The 18,208-nt window shown below is 46.8% G+C and overlaps 1 protein-coding gene across 2 annotated transcripts in view; it reads right to left on the reverse strand.

Moving 5' to 3' along the window:
* The window catches only part of LOC138569399 (hexosaminidase D-like), a 644,991-nt gene that overhangs the window by 18,693 nt on the left and 608,090 nt on the right, over positions 1–18,208 (reverse strand). For both annotated transcript variants that reach the window (XM_069647343.1, XM_069647344.1), the window contains one exon: positions 8,153–8,245. In XM_069647343.1, the coding sequence (XP_069503444.1) occupies positions 8,153–8,245 (93 nt within the window). The remainder of the gene's footprint in view (positions 1–8,152; positions 8,246–18,208) is intronic.

Here is an 18,208-nt window from a genome sequence, read left to right on the forward strand (position 1 = left end):
CTGGAAACGTAATCAAGTAAAGGGGATCTGGGACCCACAAGGGGGACAAATACCCCAAAGCCTTAAAATGAAGCTTGCACATTCAAGGGACACCCAAAGACCTTCGCAGGAGGGTAAACCAAGGCTGTGAGTGAAAGAGAAGAACGATTACCCTCCTTGGCAGGAGAGTAAACCAAGGAAGGGGTGCTAAGGTAAGGACAGGAGCACTCTCCACAACAAGGCAGTTTAATAGAGGCACAAGAACGGTGGAAAGACCCTGGAGAAAGGGAGCAAAACCTCTGGCTTGTTGCAGAACTGTTGTTTTCAAATGCTGGAAAGACTCAGGGGTAAGGGAGACAACCCACGAGTCCTGTGGAACCTTTGCTTGATTTTGTACACCTTTCAGAACTTTTGTGCTTGGCTGACAATATCGGTCTGCAGGTTGGCACTCAAGAGACAATTTCCCCTTGCACTTTATTCTTAGTTTAGCTTGTGAGGGACAGAGAATGTGTTGGACGCAGGATGAACTTTACTTTGGACATTCTGGCATAGACCACTTCATTAGTTTTGTTGAGGCACGGAAAAACCTCTTAGAGATAGGGTTAGTTAGGCTTTCATGCAACTCCCCCATTTTACTTCATAATAAAAGTCTTTGCCAATCAGCATGCCACCCTTCTGTCTCCTAGTCCCTTACAGAAGCCAGCATTCAGGCTGCCGTCTATTAATAGTTGAATAGTACTGTGAGGTCTGTGTGTTGATATGTGTATCCATTGGAATTATTCCTTGGTCAGGTGTTAAAAGAGCCATGTTTTGAGAGATTTGCAAAAGTAGAGAATTGTGGGGAATTCCGAGCTAGCATAGGGATGGAGTTCCAGGGGGTGGTTCATAACAAGAAAAGGATTGTTGGCGGGTCCCCTCTTTGCAGACGAGTTGTTATTCAAGCCAGTTAGCCAATTTGCTGCATGAGAAGCATGTGCCACCAGATATGTGGAGCTCACCCGACAGGTTCACTGGTGTGCTACTCGTGACTGCTTTGTAGATGATACATGTGGGTGATTTGGTCAAATATCCATGCTCCTCTAATAAGACGTGCTGCAGCATGGTGGACTTCTTTTAGGGGAGTCAAGCCTCTTGGAGCCTTGTCAGGAGAGCATTTCCCCCAATCGATGTGTGAGACCACAAGGGCGACGGGTTTGATTTTTCAAAGGGTAGCAATTGGAACCAGGTTATTTGGGCCTTCTTGGCTATGCGTTTCTGGAGTGACAGGCTGCTGTCAGTGGTGAAGCCTTTAGGAATCCGCTGAATCCGAGAGTTGAGGATCACATCCTTTTAGGCGCATACCATTGATCCATTGTTGGACAAGTTGTTTTTCAGCAGGCAGACCGACGAGAACAAATTCAGTCTTGGATGGGTTTAGTTTGAGGTAGGCAGTCAACATGCAGGACTGAATGATGGGCAGGTAATCGCGGAGACAAATGATGTCTTGCAGGCTTTTTACTCTCATGTTCAACTGAGAATTGTGTGAATATTGGTGGATGGCTATATTGGGATCTTGGAGGAGAGTGCACAGATGCTCCATGTAAAGGTTAAAAACGATTGGGGGACTCCGCAGGAGACCTGGAGTCAGTTAGAACGCCATTAATTCATCTGGACAGCCTAGTGTCTGCCGGAGAAGTAGGAGGTAAACAAACTCAGGACAGTGCCAGAGAATCCCAGTCTGTCAGCAAGGAGGGAGAGAAGGATGCAGTGGTTGACTGTGTCGAATGCAACCGAGAGGTCAAGGAGGACGAGGAGGCATGAGTCGCCCTTATCCATGATTTAGAGGGCATCAGCGACCACCTGGATGATGGCTGTCTCGATGCTACACTTGGGACGGAACCCTGACTGATATGCTGTGAACTTAGTTTACTTAGATAGGCACAGGTACAAGGGCAGTCTGTGGCCCTCTCAACTCCCACACCCAGTCACTGGGGCCGGCCAGGCTCTGGGAAACCCCATGGTAAGCCTCCTGCCCCAGGCTCATAGGGTTCCCCAACGCCTCCTGATAGGGTCACGTCTCTGACCCTGTCACAGTTCTCAGTTTTTGTTAAGGTCAGGTCCTTTTCTTTCCAGGTGCTTTAATGTATCAGAACCAAGTGTGGGAATATGTGCTCTGTGCCCCAAATAAAATAAAGAATTTTCAAGAAAATTGTCTCATGATCTCACGGGCTTACTCTGAAGCAAAGTGCCCAGTAATCTCCTTGGCAATGTTCTTATGCAGCTAGTGTATGGTGGGCAGGCCTCCTGGCTATCATACATTTACTGGAGCCTGGTGGTTGATTCTGTAGTTTGAATCACATAGGATCTGACATTAAACTAGTAGGCATGGGTAGAGAGGAGGCCACTCTAAGGTCTTTACAGGATTCTATCTAGGGCTCTCACCACTTCCTTAACTGGTGGCCCTGGTTCAAAAGCCTCCCAAGCCAAACTCTCCACCTCAACGTCCTGCCAAGAGCTTGTATGTGGAGGAACTACTCCTGTTCCTTCTTCCTTTATCTTTATCCGGTGTAGCACAAGTGTATTTTTTATACCTTGGCTTGGCAGCATTAGCATAACATCCCCTTCGGCCGGAGAGGCAACACAATCACCCTCTACCCCATGTCCAACTATAAATGAAAAGCATTAGGCAACCTATGATAAGAAGACAATATTCATAACAGGAGGGCTACCACTTGATTTTCTTGATACTAGTACCTTTTATAGCAATAAATCACTCAACAATCAGAATGGATTTTTTTTTAAACCAAGGGGTGGATGTACTTTTTGGAACAAGAAAACATGACGTGTTGGAACGTTATACACGTCCTGCACACTTCCCATACTTGCTTACGCATTGTTACCTTGCTCAGTCTGTCACCTACACCCTCAAACAAGTCATAAAGGGGACCCCCAAAGGAGGGCACTACTTCAAACCTATAAGTCCTTCATTGGTTACTGGCACATGTTAAGCTAGGACATGGTGTGACAAGGTGAGTAAACTGGTCTTGTCAAAGGGGGGCAGGAATAGCTCTCGGCCAGAGTTGGGAGGCTTATCTAGAACCAGTCCTATCTCTGAGGTGGACAGTGGGAGTTCAGAGGACCCCAAATCCTGCCCCTCCCATCCACCCTCTGTGCCCATTGTTTCTGTGCATACCACTATTTGCTCATGTCACGCCTCTGTGCCCATTGTTTCTGTGCATACCACTATTTGCTCATGTCACGCCTCGAACATTCCTAGCCAGTCTTCTCTGTGTTTAAGAACAATAGTGTTCCAGCAAATGAACAAGAATGCATAGAAGAGGCCTGAACGATCTGTCAACCACGACTGTGATCGACCACAGAAACGAAATCAAGATTAAACAAGCCTGCACACCAACTACAAGAAGCCATGGCGGGGATAGAGAGAACCCGCTTCCCAACGCGGCAATGCTGCAGACCTAACAGGGCTCCTGAACAACAGAGACAAGCTTGCATAACATCCCAAAAGCACTCTAGACTGCCGGGGACCGAAAGGGGAGAAGGACTCACCATTCCCCAAGAGACTTACTGTGAGACTCCACGAAATTAGTTCCAGAACATGAACACTGGCCTTCCCAAGCTACCAGATTCTATATGCAATGGGCACAAACGGAGAACGTAAGCAGGCTTGGCCCCTAGAATTTTGCTATACATGACCCAGGTGGAGAAGACTAGGCCAGATTGGCCAGGGAGATCGAATCCTGGCAGGCGGGGTGGGATATAAGAAGGGAACAGGAAGTGTGGGATTTTTGGGTGAGCTCATAGGTGGAGAATGACTAAGAGAGCAGCAGGAGGACAGAAGGAGCGGTGGAGTGTGGAGGGGATTAGCGGAGCAGGTGACATTTTGGACTCATATCAGTCAAAATATTTTGCACCCTGCCCATCAATGAGGCCTAGACTTTCCAGTCTATCTGTCACCACCTATAAGGGTCTGGTCAGGTACACAATTTCTTCCTTGGTTGTTGCCATGCACCCCCTCCCCCAAATGAGAAAACAAGCAGCTCCTACCGAGAACCAACAAATAGATACATGTAAAAGAGTGGCGACTAGGAGGGGTGGATAGTCGAAAACAGTTATGTGGAAGGGATGATTGCTGAATAACTGTCAAGCAGATCAGAACGCTGCCGCGTACCTTTGCGATAAGTCAGTTGAACCAGGTTTGCCACTTTGAATCACTGCCGTCTGGGGAAAATGGCGATGCCTGAAAACTCACCCTGCCCCTGCCAACTGAGGATGAACACTCAAGAGGCAGACAACAGGAGAGGTCTTCCCACACCACAAGTTGGTGCCCCTGGATTAACGCGGTGCAGTAACAGTGTGAGGCACTGGGCAGGGGCTCCAGAATGGTAACTGAAGCAGGTCACAGGACAAGAGGGGCCAGGGAGAGCAAAGACAGGCACAAGAAGGAAACCAGGCAAGGCAGAGAGAGAGCAAGCACAGGGCAAGGAACGAACCACCAAGACCAGGTGTACAGAGAGAAGACGAGAACAAAGGGAGCGAGGACAACAAGAGTTGAGACGCACTGGTGCTCCATCTCACTTCCTATTCATGTCATGGGGTGGAAACAAGGCGGCTGTTTCTGGTTGCCTAGCAACAGAGCTTCTTAGCAAATGCAGGGCCGGCGTGCATCTACAACGTGACCGGCGTTGTGGGGAAAAGATGGCTTCTCCCTATCGCCACAAGAATCACAGGACTGGGCGCCCGAGAGCACCGCAGCGACCCAGGGAGTGTCCGCAGGGAAGCTTGGGAGTACACCACAGCCGCCGGCCCGGGCACACTGGCCCGAAGACCAGTGCGTGACAGGTAGGTCCCCCACCAGAGCAGATAACATCAACGCGCGTATAGTCACCATCCTCCCAGTCTCTGATATTTGGACTGGTAGACACACACTGGCGTGACAATAACTGGTCAAATTGATAGCTATAGAAATGGATGGCAGACAGACTTGCTAGCTGATGGGGTGGGTATGTAAGGGTTCATAGCTGAGAAGGGGGCAGTGGTGAATGCCTATACTGGTGGTAAGTTGATGGGGTGGATAGATGGGGTTGATTGTTGCGGGTGAAAAGCATTAGGCTAGATAACTGATGGGATGATTTGCTCCAGGGCTGGATAGCTGAAAAGGTGGCAATATAGCAATGAAGATAGCTGATAGACTGAATTGTTGGGGGGCAGACAGCCCATGGAAGTTGATGGCCCGAGGGGTGCTTAACGGATCAGGTAAAGGGAGGTGTGAACAGTTGGAAATGTCGATAGCTGGAGGGGTGAACAGCTGCTGGGGTTGGCAGTAATCTGAGGTGGATAGCTGGGGGGCAGTCAGCTGGTGCAGAGGATGGTTGGAGAAGTGGATTGCTGTTAGGGAGAAAAGTGGACCATGTGAATAGTAAACAGTTGATGGGTTGGACAGTATGGAGAGTGGCAAGCTAAGAGGTTAAGACCTAGACAGGGAAGAGATAATATGTGTGTGAAAATACAGTGGCTTTTGATGATTCTTATAATGATTGACAAACAATTATAATCCATGATTGTCCACAGTTTTCTCTTAGGTATCCTTGCTCTGGGGAAAAGGAGCATGCACCAAATTATGGCTGGTCTTATACACAGTCTGAATCCCTTGCACCAAACAAAAAAGTGGAGTGTGATGGGGCAATCTTGATTACCTTCAGAATCTCTGTGCATCTGCTGCATTGTGAGCTTCGACAGTAGGCTATTTTTCTTTTATTAAGTCCAAAGTATAACCCATACATCTTCAGCCAATGAGCCCGCTTTCTGTGAGCCAGAGGTATTTCTAAGGTTGGAGTAGGATTTAAGCTCATGTTAGGCGATGTGCTTGCCTATAAATAACTGCCTTAGTGAACCAGCAAAGTCTTTTTTGATTAATGGTTGGTGCAAAGAGAAGAGACAAGAGGACGGAAGAGAAAGATCACATGAAAGTGAAATACGATATGGAAAAAGAGCTAGGTAAGAAAACATGGAAACTAAAAATCATTAGACTCGTTGACCTGGTTGATGGAAAGGACCAAAGTATGAAAGCAAACTAATTAAATTAATTTATGAAATTAGTTCTTACCATACATATTCAGCCTACCAATTCAAACACTGTCATGTCAATTTCCAAATTGCCAAACCACTTTCAAACCGCCCCTGTTGATCAAATACTCTCATGCCAATTTTAACAGGCCCCTCTATGTTTTGGCCCAGTTAATCACACTGTCATGCTAGACTCTACCTTGTCCATAGAGAAGTTGGATTCTAGTTTCAAGAGTCCCACACCAGTTTTGCCTCAATTAAGCTAATTGTCTTCATATGTTCTGCACTGCCCCAGAAAATAATCAAATCCAATCACATTGCATCCACACAACTGTCATGTCAGTTGAGACAGAGCCATACAAGTGTTGGCCCAAATAAGCATACTGTCATGCATGTTAGTAATGTATCCTGGGTTCTACGTTGCCTGCAGAAATTGCAGTGCCAGCTTCACACTAGCTACAGAGAATTACCATACCAGCTTAAAATGAGTTGCTCCAGTTGAGTAGATTAGTATGCTAGTGTGGTCATTGCATCAGAAAATAGCTAGACTACTCTCACATTGCTTCCACATAATCATCATACTAGTTCAACAGTCTGTACCAGCGTTGGCCGGTTACATTGCCAAATAAACTCCACATTGTACCCAAAACACTGCCCCATTGCCCATCGACAATGCACACAGTATGGTCCCATGCACCTCTGACATTGTCCATTGTGCTTTCACATTGCCTAATGTGGCTTTCAGATTGCACTATGCAACTGTCCTATTTCTGCCATATTATCATACTGCCTCAGAATAATACTCCTGAAACTTTAATAATGCCCCATGCCACTTAAACATTCCCCCCTGAAATGCCTTATTTCAGTCATGCTGCTCCCACATGTGCTCACACCACTGTCAATTTGTACACACATAATCTCCCATACTACTCTTTGTTCTCAGTATTGCAGCATGGCATTTAAACATTACCCCCAGGATTTCCCAGTTAAGCTTTCAGGCTGTGCCAAGAACACTGCACCTTGACATTTTCACCACACCCCTAAATGCAGCTTGCTACTTTTATACTGCGCTGTTCCCAAGAAGCATGCCCAGACACACAAATGCATGCACACACACACACACACTCACCCACCCCCCAAACATGTGCCAAAATGACACTTAGCGAACACATCTGTGGATTACTGCTGCTCCAGAACCTGGCACAGCAAACAGCTACACACAAGTGGGGGGTCATGCAGAGCTGGGTGACATTCATCTTGGGCAGAGATGGAAGACCAAGCATGTCTAGAAGTAGCATCATTCAGTAATGTCCTTGCTTGAGCCTTTAAATCCCACCCTAAGCCCGTAACAGCCAGAATCAGGGCACAATGGTTGGCACCCAATGAGGGGATTAGGACTGTTAATGTTATCAAGCGGCATCTCTTTGCTCCCTGACACAATCCCAGGCACGGTGCATGCAAACATACCATGGCCCCACATCATTGTGCCTGGGCCACCCACCCAAACATGTAGAGCAGAGTGTATAGTGCAGGAGAGATGTGAATCATGGCACTTGCAAATAATCCATATGTGTGTAATTATTTCCAAATGATATGTCTGCACACTGCAACTTAAGATGCATCAGAGTGAGATTCAGACAAACACTCAAGTTCTCATCCAACTAGAGTTACAATAACTCGTGGCCATGACCGTCCTGGCAGGGCCTTTACTTTGGGTTAAGTCCTTCCATCACCTCAATTCTTCACAAGCTGAAAAGGATGATGCTGCTCCTCTCACAATCTGCTACAGGAGCTAATAAAGTGCCTCCACACTAAGAACATATTTAAGAAAAAATATTCAGTACAGGTTTTTGCCACACGTGTTTGGCCTCCCCACATGGTCACTAGGTAGCAAAAGCGGGTTAAATCTGTGAAGTGGGATAACATTGTGTGGCCGAATATAGAAATTCATACAATGTTGGCTGCCTTTATGACACATTGAAACAGGCCCTGCTATGCAGGGGTACACAATTGTGGGCAGGTCTATCAGAGACAACTCTATGACAGCTCAGAGCACCACTATCAGGATACTTGACCAGCCCTTTTCCCATTTGCTGTCGCTCCTCCTTACTTCAACACTTTGCTGCCAAACCTCTCCATCTTGTAGGGATTCCCAAACCGATGCTTCCGGTGGTAGCGAGAAAACCAGCCGTGTATGATTTCACTGGAGAACGACAAAGGAGAAAGACGGTACAGTTAGTGAAAATGTGAACCCTGAATAATCAATTGCAATTCTGTTAACATGTTTTATTATCCCTTTCCCCTGAATAGCTCTGTGTCTTCCATACCACCTGTGAAAAACCTGAGGGTATTTTCACTTCTACTCCCCTGGGATCCTCTACACAGGTGGCCAGGGAAAGGCCATCACTTCTGGATCCTGACCATGGGGGTGGACAAGCGAGGGAGGACCACCTGGGTGGAGGGTCCTTGGGAATTGGGGTACCCCCAGGTGAGATGTGGTATTCCCATCCCCCGTCCAAGAAGAAACCCTAATTCCGGGGGCCGTTATGGGATATTGTTATCCACGTCCCATTGGCAGAGAAAAGAGTATGAGATATCCTCAGTCCAAACGTGTTGGGAAAAGAGCAAAAAGGGTTCAGTATCACTTGGGTGGAGGATGTATGAGGGCTGGGAGTGGAATATTGTCAGGAGAGAAATGGTGTCCCCCTTTTTCTATGACTGATCAACCCAACCCTTGCGCTGCCTTTATGGGATATTTTGACTCCACTCCCCTGACTTCCTCATGTATGACTGCTAGAAGTACTGAGACTAAGAAGAGACAACTAGGGGCAATGAGGACTAGGTGCTTTTAACACACTGGTACTGGGACGAGGAAGAGGCCTGCTGAGAGTAGTAGAGGTCAGGCATGCCCCCTTAATGATGGTCAGGCAGGGCTAATTGTACAACAGCACCTGCAGCCTGTTAGGGGGCTGCAGGAGTATAAAAGGCCAATCTAGTCGCAGGAGGCAGCAGGAGTGGGTGGACGAAGATAAGCTGTGGTGTTGAGGGAGCAGCAGTGGAAAGGCCAGAGAAAGCAGCGGGAAGCTGTGTACATGCAGCACGTTACCAGATCACAGGAGTACAGCTGGGGCTCTGTGGGACCGAGGGAACAAACAAATGGGAGCCGTGCAAGAAGGCTGCCCCTTTTCGTGGCATTCGCATTGCTTGTTCTCCTGGAATCAGAAGGCAGTCCAGGAGTGCCTGAGGGGCAGGAGAAGGAGTCCTGAAGCTGAGGACCAAAGGCTGAGAGGTCCAGGCTGCGGAAACGCCGAAAGAAGCAACCAGTGAGTTTTAATGCGAAAGGAAAACCGATGTGCGAGTGTTTGAAGTTCCGCTGAGGATTACTATGTATCGGAGTGGTCACATGCATGAGAAGAAAGTTATCGAACGTTTCAGAGTGCTAGGCACGTTTCAAAGGCAACTTTCACAAGCTTCTAACAAGGCAAACTAAATGAATGACACAGTCTTTAATTGAGACGTAGAACATCAAGATGAAATAAAGGAAACCTTTGCTAATTACTACGAACATCTCTGAGTGCTAGGCACATTATTCAAAGCATTATACAGTGAAACATAACACCAAGGCGAACTGAATGAAGATCTTCAATACCTATGACACCATAGACACAAATGAAAACCGTACTAAACTACATTTTTGTGAATGCAACTTCCAGGTGAACTTTACAAATACAATTTCTATTCGAATTTACAAGTGAACTTTAAACAGAAGTTTAACAATCACAAGGGAATTTAATACAAGTGAACCAATACTACTTTGGGCTCCCGAGTGAATGGAACTTTGGAGATTAACTCTAATAAATGTTTAACTACAGACCTGTATGAAAGCTGGAAAATATCTTTATATATTGGAAGCAAATCCTGGGGAAGGGAACCCTGAGGTTTAATGTGCTTTTGTGGTTGGTACCGTGTCTTGGAACTTGGGGATGGGAACCCTGAGTACTGGTTAACTTTATATCTAAACTCAAGGAAATCCCGAGACATGTATTTGAACTGCTTTATACTTGGGGAAGGGAACTGAAAAAAAGCTGTGAGCGGGACAGAGCTCCGAAATTTGGGTTCAACACTGTTTTGTTGGTTGCTGACATCCCTACACATTGTATAGATTAGTTGTGTGGGCAAGTATAGATTTTGGACACAGATTCCTAAGGAGAACTTTTGGACTTTGGCTTTCCTTAGTTTTGGTTTGGTAGGGAAATCCCACCATAGGACAGGGCACGATAGGTGTTTTTCCATCCTGACCTTTAAGTTAATAAACTTGTATTATTCATTCAGAATCTGTTGTCTGTGTCTTACTCCAAGATGCCTTCACCCACCATTCATCTAAACACATCTCTTGGTCACCGGTTTAAATTTGGCTGAAGTATGATGGGATTTCATATAAAAGGCCATTTCAAAGTCCACACTGTAACCACTGAAGAAACTGGAAATCACTCCTTGGATGAAGCCAGAGATTCTTCAGCACAGATTGGTGGGGAACAAAAAATGTTTTAACAAAATAAAGAGCTTGATGTTTTATAGTTAAAAAAGGTATACAGAACTGTCAAACAAATCATAATGGACAGAGAATAAAACTGGTGAAGAGGCGTATTTTCAACTGAAAACTGTTCAGACTACACATTTAACTATTGAAAGCATTGTGACGAATCACAGGTGTCCCCCTGCCATCCGCAATCGCTGCCGCGGGTGGCGGCTCCTTCCACGTTGGAAACTGAAACCCGGCAGGTAGGGATGGTAGTCCCTTCTTTGTATTTGGTATCGGCCCATTGGCCGGTCGCAGGACTGCCGGAAGTTATCTGCTCCCCACTCCCGGCAGTCACTGCGTTTCAACCTCGCTTTTTCTCGCTCCAGCTACCTTGGTTCCTTCGCTTTATTTTCTTGGCTCCTCCTCCTATCCTCTGCTTGCCTCGGCGTGGCGGCGGTATTGTTGCTGGCTAGTTTTGCTTTTCTTGCGGAACGGGTTTCTGCTTTCCTCCCTGTCTGTCGGTTCGTCCGGTAGTGGCTCTCCCTTCTCCCTTTCTCTTCCGCTGATCCTTCAGCGGTTTTTCTAGCTGACTACCCTTCTCTCGGTCGCTGCTTCGGCGGCGGGTTTTTCCTCTTTGCCGCGTTCTTCACCCTAGCGGTCCTCCAGTTTTCCCTTCCTTCCTTCTTTTTTCTTCTCTGTTGTTTATTGCTCCCTCCTCCCGGGCAGTGTCCCTCTAGGCCCTGTTTTGCTCCGCTGCTGCCTTCCTCCCTCAGCTGGCTTTTCCCTTCCTCGCAGGGATTCTATACTCACCGGCAGCATTGTCCTCAGTCACCGGAGCCTATTCCCTTGTTGGATTTACTTTATTGAGATCTCTCCTGTGGATTTCAGCACATCATCCTGCCAACAAGTTGCCTTGGATCTTCGCTTACTCACCTGGCAATTATCTCCTCGCAAAGGGTTTTTTCTCCCCCGTGTGGGTTTTTCCTTTTTGTTCCGGCTTGTTCCCGAAGAGTAGTCCCGGGACAGCTGTCCAGTCAGCGGTCACTGTGGCTTCTCTCCAAGGCAGGCAAGTGCCACTAAAAAAAAGGAAGGGATTACCTTAGCCGGCGGAACCTACTCGACTCAGACAACTCCGAAGGTTCCGGTGAGGAGAGTGTGAAGGTACGGGAGGACAACGGGGTTCAACAGCATAAAAAGTCACACCTCCCCTTCTGCCCAAGGGGGGAGCTGCCCCCTATGAGGCTAGGGAGATGAGTCTCCTCAGCAAAACCTTACCTAGGGGTTGAGGCAAATGGGACCTCACTGGGAGAGACTGCCCCTCTGGGGACAAGGACTCCCGTTCCTGGGAGGAACTCCCTACAATAACAAATGTAATTGAATAAATGGGACTACTTGATAAACCTCAGAATGTGGTATCCATAGCTTTGGCTAAGGGCAATGCAAGATGAAACCTTATGGCACCAGAAAAGAAACATACCTCTTTAATGCAAGACTCATATAATATATAACTGTGCTGAGGTGGAAGAGTGAAGAGAAGCCCGAAGCTCAAGGGAAGCCCCCTGGCATCACTACGCTGGCGGGAAGCAGAGCAGAAGTTAGTTGCGGGGCCCGTGACATCTGGCGAGAGAGAGAGAGAACGCGAGGAGATGCCAGAGAACTGGCAGAGGCAAGAAGAGACATGCGTCTACAGATAGAACAGTAGGCAACATGGTGGTGGCTTGACCACAAGCAGGACGTGGTGGTTAGGATGGCCCAGGATCTACGCCGATGCCGAACCGTACAGGAAGCGAGGGTTGCTTCAAACCAGCAGCCATAGTATGAAGCAGGAGTCTGACGGGGACCAGAGTAAGAGAAGCCGAGCAGTAGAGAGAGGGAGGTCCCGAACGAGAGCCAAGCCCAACCACCGACCCCTGAGAAGCGGGAGGCCCGCTGAATATCATCGATCAGAAGAATTTCGTCCCAGTCACAAGAACCAGAAAGAATGGCTAAAGTTATTTGATTGGATTTGGAGACAAATAACAAGGGAACGAGGAATAGAAGAGAGTTATTATGTGAAGCTTTCACCTCGTCACAGTATTCAGAACATGTTTTTCAAAAACACAACAATTGCGTTTAAGGAACAAAAAGCCTAGAAGAGAGGGGCTGAGCACACCGAATTGTTGTTTGAACAATAAGCAGAGAGATATCCATAACAAGCTACTACAGCAACATCGTTGTGGGCGGGGGAGTAACCAGTAAAGAAAGAGACACTCAAAGACTGAGAACAGATGATAATAGAAGCATACAAGGGGGCAGATGAAAAAGCTCATCTAGTGCTCCCGAGGAGAAGGCCTGGAAAGATGTTACAAATAACTATCGGAAAAGCAAGAAAAGTTATTGAAAAGACAATGGGCAAAGGGGACCACAGAAAGCAAGGGAAAGAAAAAGTGCTCTGGAGGAGCTACAGGAGTTGACCACAAAGACTATCTGTTCCACCGAGATGTGGCATAATTCAAGACTACTGAATGAAGTGGAACGGAGATCAGGCGAAGACCGATCTTGCCCTTGTTTTATTCAAGTTCGTCAACATTAGTGGCAGGGTCAGATAGGATAGTTTGGACAGAGGACATATTTACTTTTGACTTCAGACAACAGATTGGCACATTTAGTTTCTTTTGATAGGTAGGGTATTCCCTTTAGTGATAGGGAAAGTTAGGCCTTCCAATTATAATTTCATTAAAGAACTTGAAACATGTCTTCCGAGTGTCTGACTCCTTCTTCCGACCCGCCACAGCATGTACAGTGTTTTGGGAGAAATAGGATTAACTCTCTTCCTCTTAGTGGTGTGACATGGTCCTTACTTTGTGGACATCCTACTGTGTTGACCAAGAGGGACGGATGCATCCCAGACCTAGTGGACGAAAGCCCAGAGAGCAGCATGAGGAGGATCCCCTGGTCACCCTCACTTAGCCCGTCATTGAGCAGGAGACAATCACACATGGGCCTAGGATATAAATGGCCCTTTATTTTCATGGGCGAAGGACCCCCTCTTATGTAAGAATTGATGTAGTAACACTGTGTGAGACTTCATAACACTTATCTGCTTGGTATTAGGTAACCCACCTTCTGGTATAGGTCTGTACTACACAAGTTGTTAGTGTGACTGAGCAGCCAGGACTATCTCAAGAGGGGTCAATGTGAGCTGTAGAGCGGTAGCAATGAAATTTGCAAATACAAGTAACCCTTACACTCAAGGTTTCAGTTATAAATATTTATCAATTATTAAATAAGCGTTCTTTAAAACGGTCAAGATATATAACACTCAAATGTACTTTTCAGAATCAGCACAAATTAGTGGATACTCTTTGGATACGCTTCTTACACACTGCCTACACCCTGAGGTGACTTTATTCACAAGGATAGTAATGGCATTTATATATCCCTAGTAATACTTTGCAGATTCTGAGGTTGCAGAAACAAAAGGTTAAAGGAAGGTAACAAAGGTTAAACTGGTTCTCATGGTATGCGAGTATACTTAAATATTCCATTGAAGTCTAGACAAGCCTTTCCCAGCAATAACAGTCTAGAACAAGTCACCACATATGAGGGACAGAAATATCAAAGCCAATTGGAGCACAGTCTAATGAGCTGAAGCTTTTCTTAGATAATAAACGTCTTGCACAAAGTTAAAGAGTTTTGTAGAAATCACTTGTAGGGTCACAAGCTGTTAGACTTGTTGAAAGCAGAGTTGGAATCAACTCTACAAAGTAAGCCACTGCAAGTCTCAACTGAGAAGAGTTTTCATAGGTGTGGTGGTTTTTTCTTATACCAGTTTCTTATACCAGTTGGGTAAGCTCAGCAACCTAATTCCTTGCGTATGTGACTTCTTTGTCGCGTCTTTAGAGTAAAGCGGAGAAAACCCCAACTGCGATAAATAAATAGCTTGTGTATATACTCATCAAAGGCTCCAAGTCGGATTTGAATGTAGCTTCTTTTTATTCCCTCTTCCAAATCAATTTCCTCATAATTCCCAGAATTGTGAGGAAATTGATTTGGAAGAGGGGATGTTCCCAATAACATAAGGCGTATCACATGTGAAGATACTACAAGGATGATACTTAACAATCCCCAGATTTGAAAAAGGCACTTGAGCAGAAACACGTGTTATCATAAGGGCAAGCCCACAAGGGCGGAAGGAATTTCTGTTTGAACCAATTATAAATAAAAATAAGCTTCTTTCAAATCAGACTTGGTGTCTGTCTTTGATGTAGGTGGATACCCCCTTACCGCATACCGGGTCCGGGTTCTCGGAATGGGTACTTACCAGGTCATTCCAACCTTGGGGGGCCCGGTAAGTCCCCATTCTGAGAACCATTCCCCATTCCCATTTGAGCCCCCGTAGGGCTCAATGGGAATGGGCAAGTAGCTAATAACGGTACCGCAATTTGCGGTACCGTTATTAGCTCTGGAGTCCCTTACCGGGTCCCGTCCTTAACACCTGGTCAGACCAGGTGTTAAGGAAGGGACCCGCTAAGGGACCTCAGAATATGGAGGTAAGGGATTACCGGCACCGGCACCCTTACCGGTGCCGGTAATCCCTTACCTCCTACCTCGTAATGAGGCCCAATGAGGTAAGTACCCCAAGCCTCAACAATACCTCTGGTTTGAAGAAGAGTGGTCCAGCTGGATTCTGTCCGTTGCAGCGGTGCAGACCCTGGGTTCCTGAGCATCAGTTGTCGGGACAAGAGGGAGGATGTGTGGAGGGCTCCTGTGGTGGCAAGTTGGAGGTCATCGGCAGCTACAGGCTCTTTTTGGATCAGCAGTACTTTGCGGTTTCAGTGCTCGGTAAACAGAACCATTGCGGATCTCAGACAACGGTTGGGCTTCCTTCACTCCTTGGGTCCTGCACTCTGGTGAAGGGACTAGAGCTCTGGTCGTCCTGCTTCTGGCCGCATTGCAGAAGTTGCACTTGACTATGGATTTCTCAACCCCTGGCACTCGGTTCTTGCAGCAGCAAAGTACAGCCAATGAGTGAAGATGGTCCAGTGGAGTTCGGCTCAGGATTAGTTGGCCCCACGAACCCAAGGGAAGAAGTCGTCCCTTCCGGAGCTTCTCTTGTCGATAAGAAAAAGGAGTTAAAGCAGAGCAGCAGGGCTTCACCAGACAATTCAAAGGTCCAGGAGGATGCAGCAAGCTTCGTTCACCATTTCCTCGTCGGATATTTCTCCCAGTGGTCGACTCTGACTCTAGTCCCAAAACCCTCGCCTTTTAAGTAGGTTTCTCCCATTCATGCACAGCCTAGGCTGTCAATGACACAGCAGGGTGGCTGCCCTGAAAGGACAGCCAGCAAGCCAATCGGGAATGGTTGCATTCAGGCATTCCTAGAGACAAAGGACGAGGGAGTTTCGGGAACCTGCCTCACATCCTGCCGTTCCAGACACACTGGAGCTAGAGGCGGGCTTCAGGGCTGTAGCCTGCCAAAGGCAAAACCAACAAATGGCCATGCACCGGGGACTGCACACAGTCCCTGAGGCAGCCTCAGAAATAACAAAATGTAGACGTGGCAAGGCCATCCCCTAATCAGGAGGCCAGACTTCTACTTAGTTAACAAACCCGAAAGGGAGAGGACTGGCTACTTTCCACAGCAGGTATACCTTTGAAACTTCACATACCACAATTTGATTACTGAATCACAGAACACAAGGACAGTATTTCTACCTCATGCTATAAAGTGAAGGACAATGCCTGCTGTTCTAGAATAAGGATAAACGTCTTTAACTAAGCCTACCCTCGAGAAAGCCCGACAGAAGGCCGAAACACGTGTTGGCATAAGGGCATTTGCTTAAAATACATATAAAAACTTTTTTTTTTCATTATTAGTTTGTTTGGGATTATTGATTGATACATTATAATCAGCCAGTAGACTTGATGATTGGTATGCCTAAACAGGCTATTTACAAAGCACAGGGCTGCTAACTCACAACATTAGTATGTTCACTATGGGCCTCATTATAACCCTGGAGCTCCGGTAGTGAAGGGGGCTGGTACGGGACCGGCCCCCTTCATTACGGGAGTGCCGATTAGGAGGTTCCCTTTGCGGGACCCGGATCAGACGTCTGGTAAAACCAGACGTCTTTTCAGGGTCCCGCGAGGGGAAGAGGGAGGTAATAACGGGCCAATTGAAATGTGTCCGTTATTACCTCCCTCCCTATTCCCATTGAGCCCTATGGGGGCTCAAATGGGAATGGGGAATGGTTCCTGCAAGGAGGAATTACCAGGTTCTCCTATGTCGGAATGACCCGATAAGTCCCCATTGCAGGAACCGGGCAATGGAGCCCGGTTTGGAGGCAGCCCTGGTGCTAATAGCACCAGGGCTGCCTCCAAACTCGTAATGAGGCCCTATGACTTTGAGCTAAAGAGCTCAAATCAGTTTTGGACAAGTGCATGCTCTGAGGTGTAAAACTTATTCAGAAATAAAGTGCCCACTCATCTCAGAAATTATGACAACACACACCAAGGGTCCCACTGCGGTTGCAGCATAGCTGCAGTCAGTGGGCGTCGGCAGACATGCACAGACTGAAACAAAACAGGAATCGAAGATGGCAGGTCGCACTGCAGCCTCTTTGTAGATCTCATGCTAAGGCATATGCAGCACATGACGGAGGGAAGCAATGCTGCAATAAGCAATCACATTAATATTGATACACATACAGAGCCCTTAAACACAGGGCAGCTTTAGAAAAGGAGTATAAAAGGGAGGCCTGGGGACAGGAAGCAGGCATGTTTGAAGAATGTGGTTGTAGTGGGGGTTTGGAGCGGGTTAGAGATTTCAAGGAATGTGGAGCGACAACAGGGAGTGATGAGGAGGCAGGAGACAAGAGGTGGCAGCTCCAAGTCACCAGGAGGTAGACGTTCGGCGCTTTGGTATGCAGCACCATGGTTCTGAGACTAATCTGTTTCATTAGGGTGTTCCCTTTGATTCCCGTTTCCCCGGAAAGCTCCTGCTGAAGGTTGTCCTGTTGGGGAGAGCTGTTACCCGACCACACAAGGATCAAAAGAAAGGCTTAGTATTTCAGTCCCCTGTTCTGCTGGCTGAGCAGAGAAAGGCTGTCTGACTAGAATGCACACAATCCTTTCAGAATTGACTTGGGCTAACAGTGTTGGCATATATATAATTGAAATCAGACGTGGCTATCTAATATTTATCTAATATTTATGTGAATTACCAGACATCCACCCCCATTATGGTTTATGTTTAAAGATTAAACTGCAACCAGGATTAATGTACATCATAATTGTGCAGTTTTGGAACAGAGGTGCAATTTAAATGTCACCCTTAGTGACTTGGCTCTCGGAGCAGCTGACACATGTGACCTTTCAACCTGCTGTGCCACTGGAGAGCAGTGACTCTGTATCAGAAAACTGGTGCAGCAGGGTACATGTGCCACTATGCTATTGGCATGGAATTTAATGGAAATGGAGGAACGTTTCAAACCACTCTTTCTGAGATGGAATTGCCTGCATCATTTCATTAATTAAAATCAAAAAGAGCTACACCCTTGCAAGATGGCAATTGCATCACACTCATTCAACATTCATTTGAGGAGCAAAGGAAGGGAAGGGGCAAGCTAATAACTGAGGAAGCAAAAGGAAACGAAACTCAAG

The sequence above is a fragment of the Ambystoma mexicanum genome, chromosome 2q, assembly GCF_040938575.1.
Source record: "Ambystoma mexicanum isolate Mex_15411 chromosome 2q, UKY_AmexF1_1, whole genome shotgun sequence".
Lineage (NCBI taxonomy): Eukaryota > Metazoa > Chordata > Amphibia > Caudata > Ambystomatidae > Ambystoma > Ambystoma mexicanum.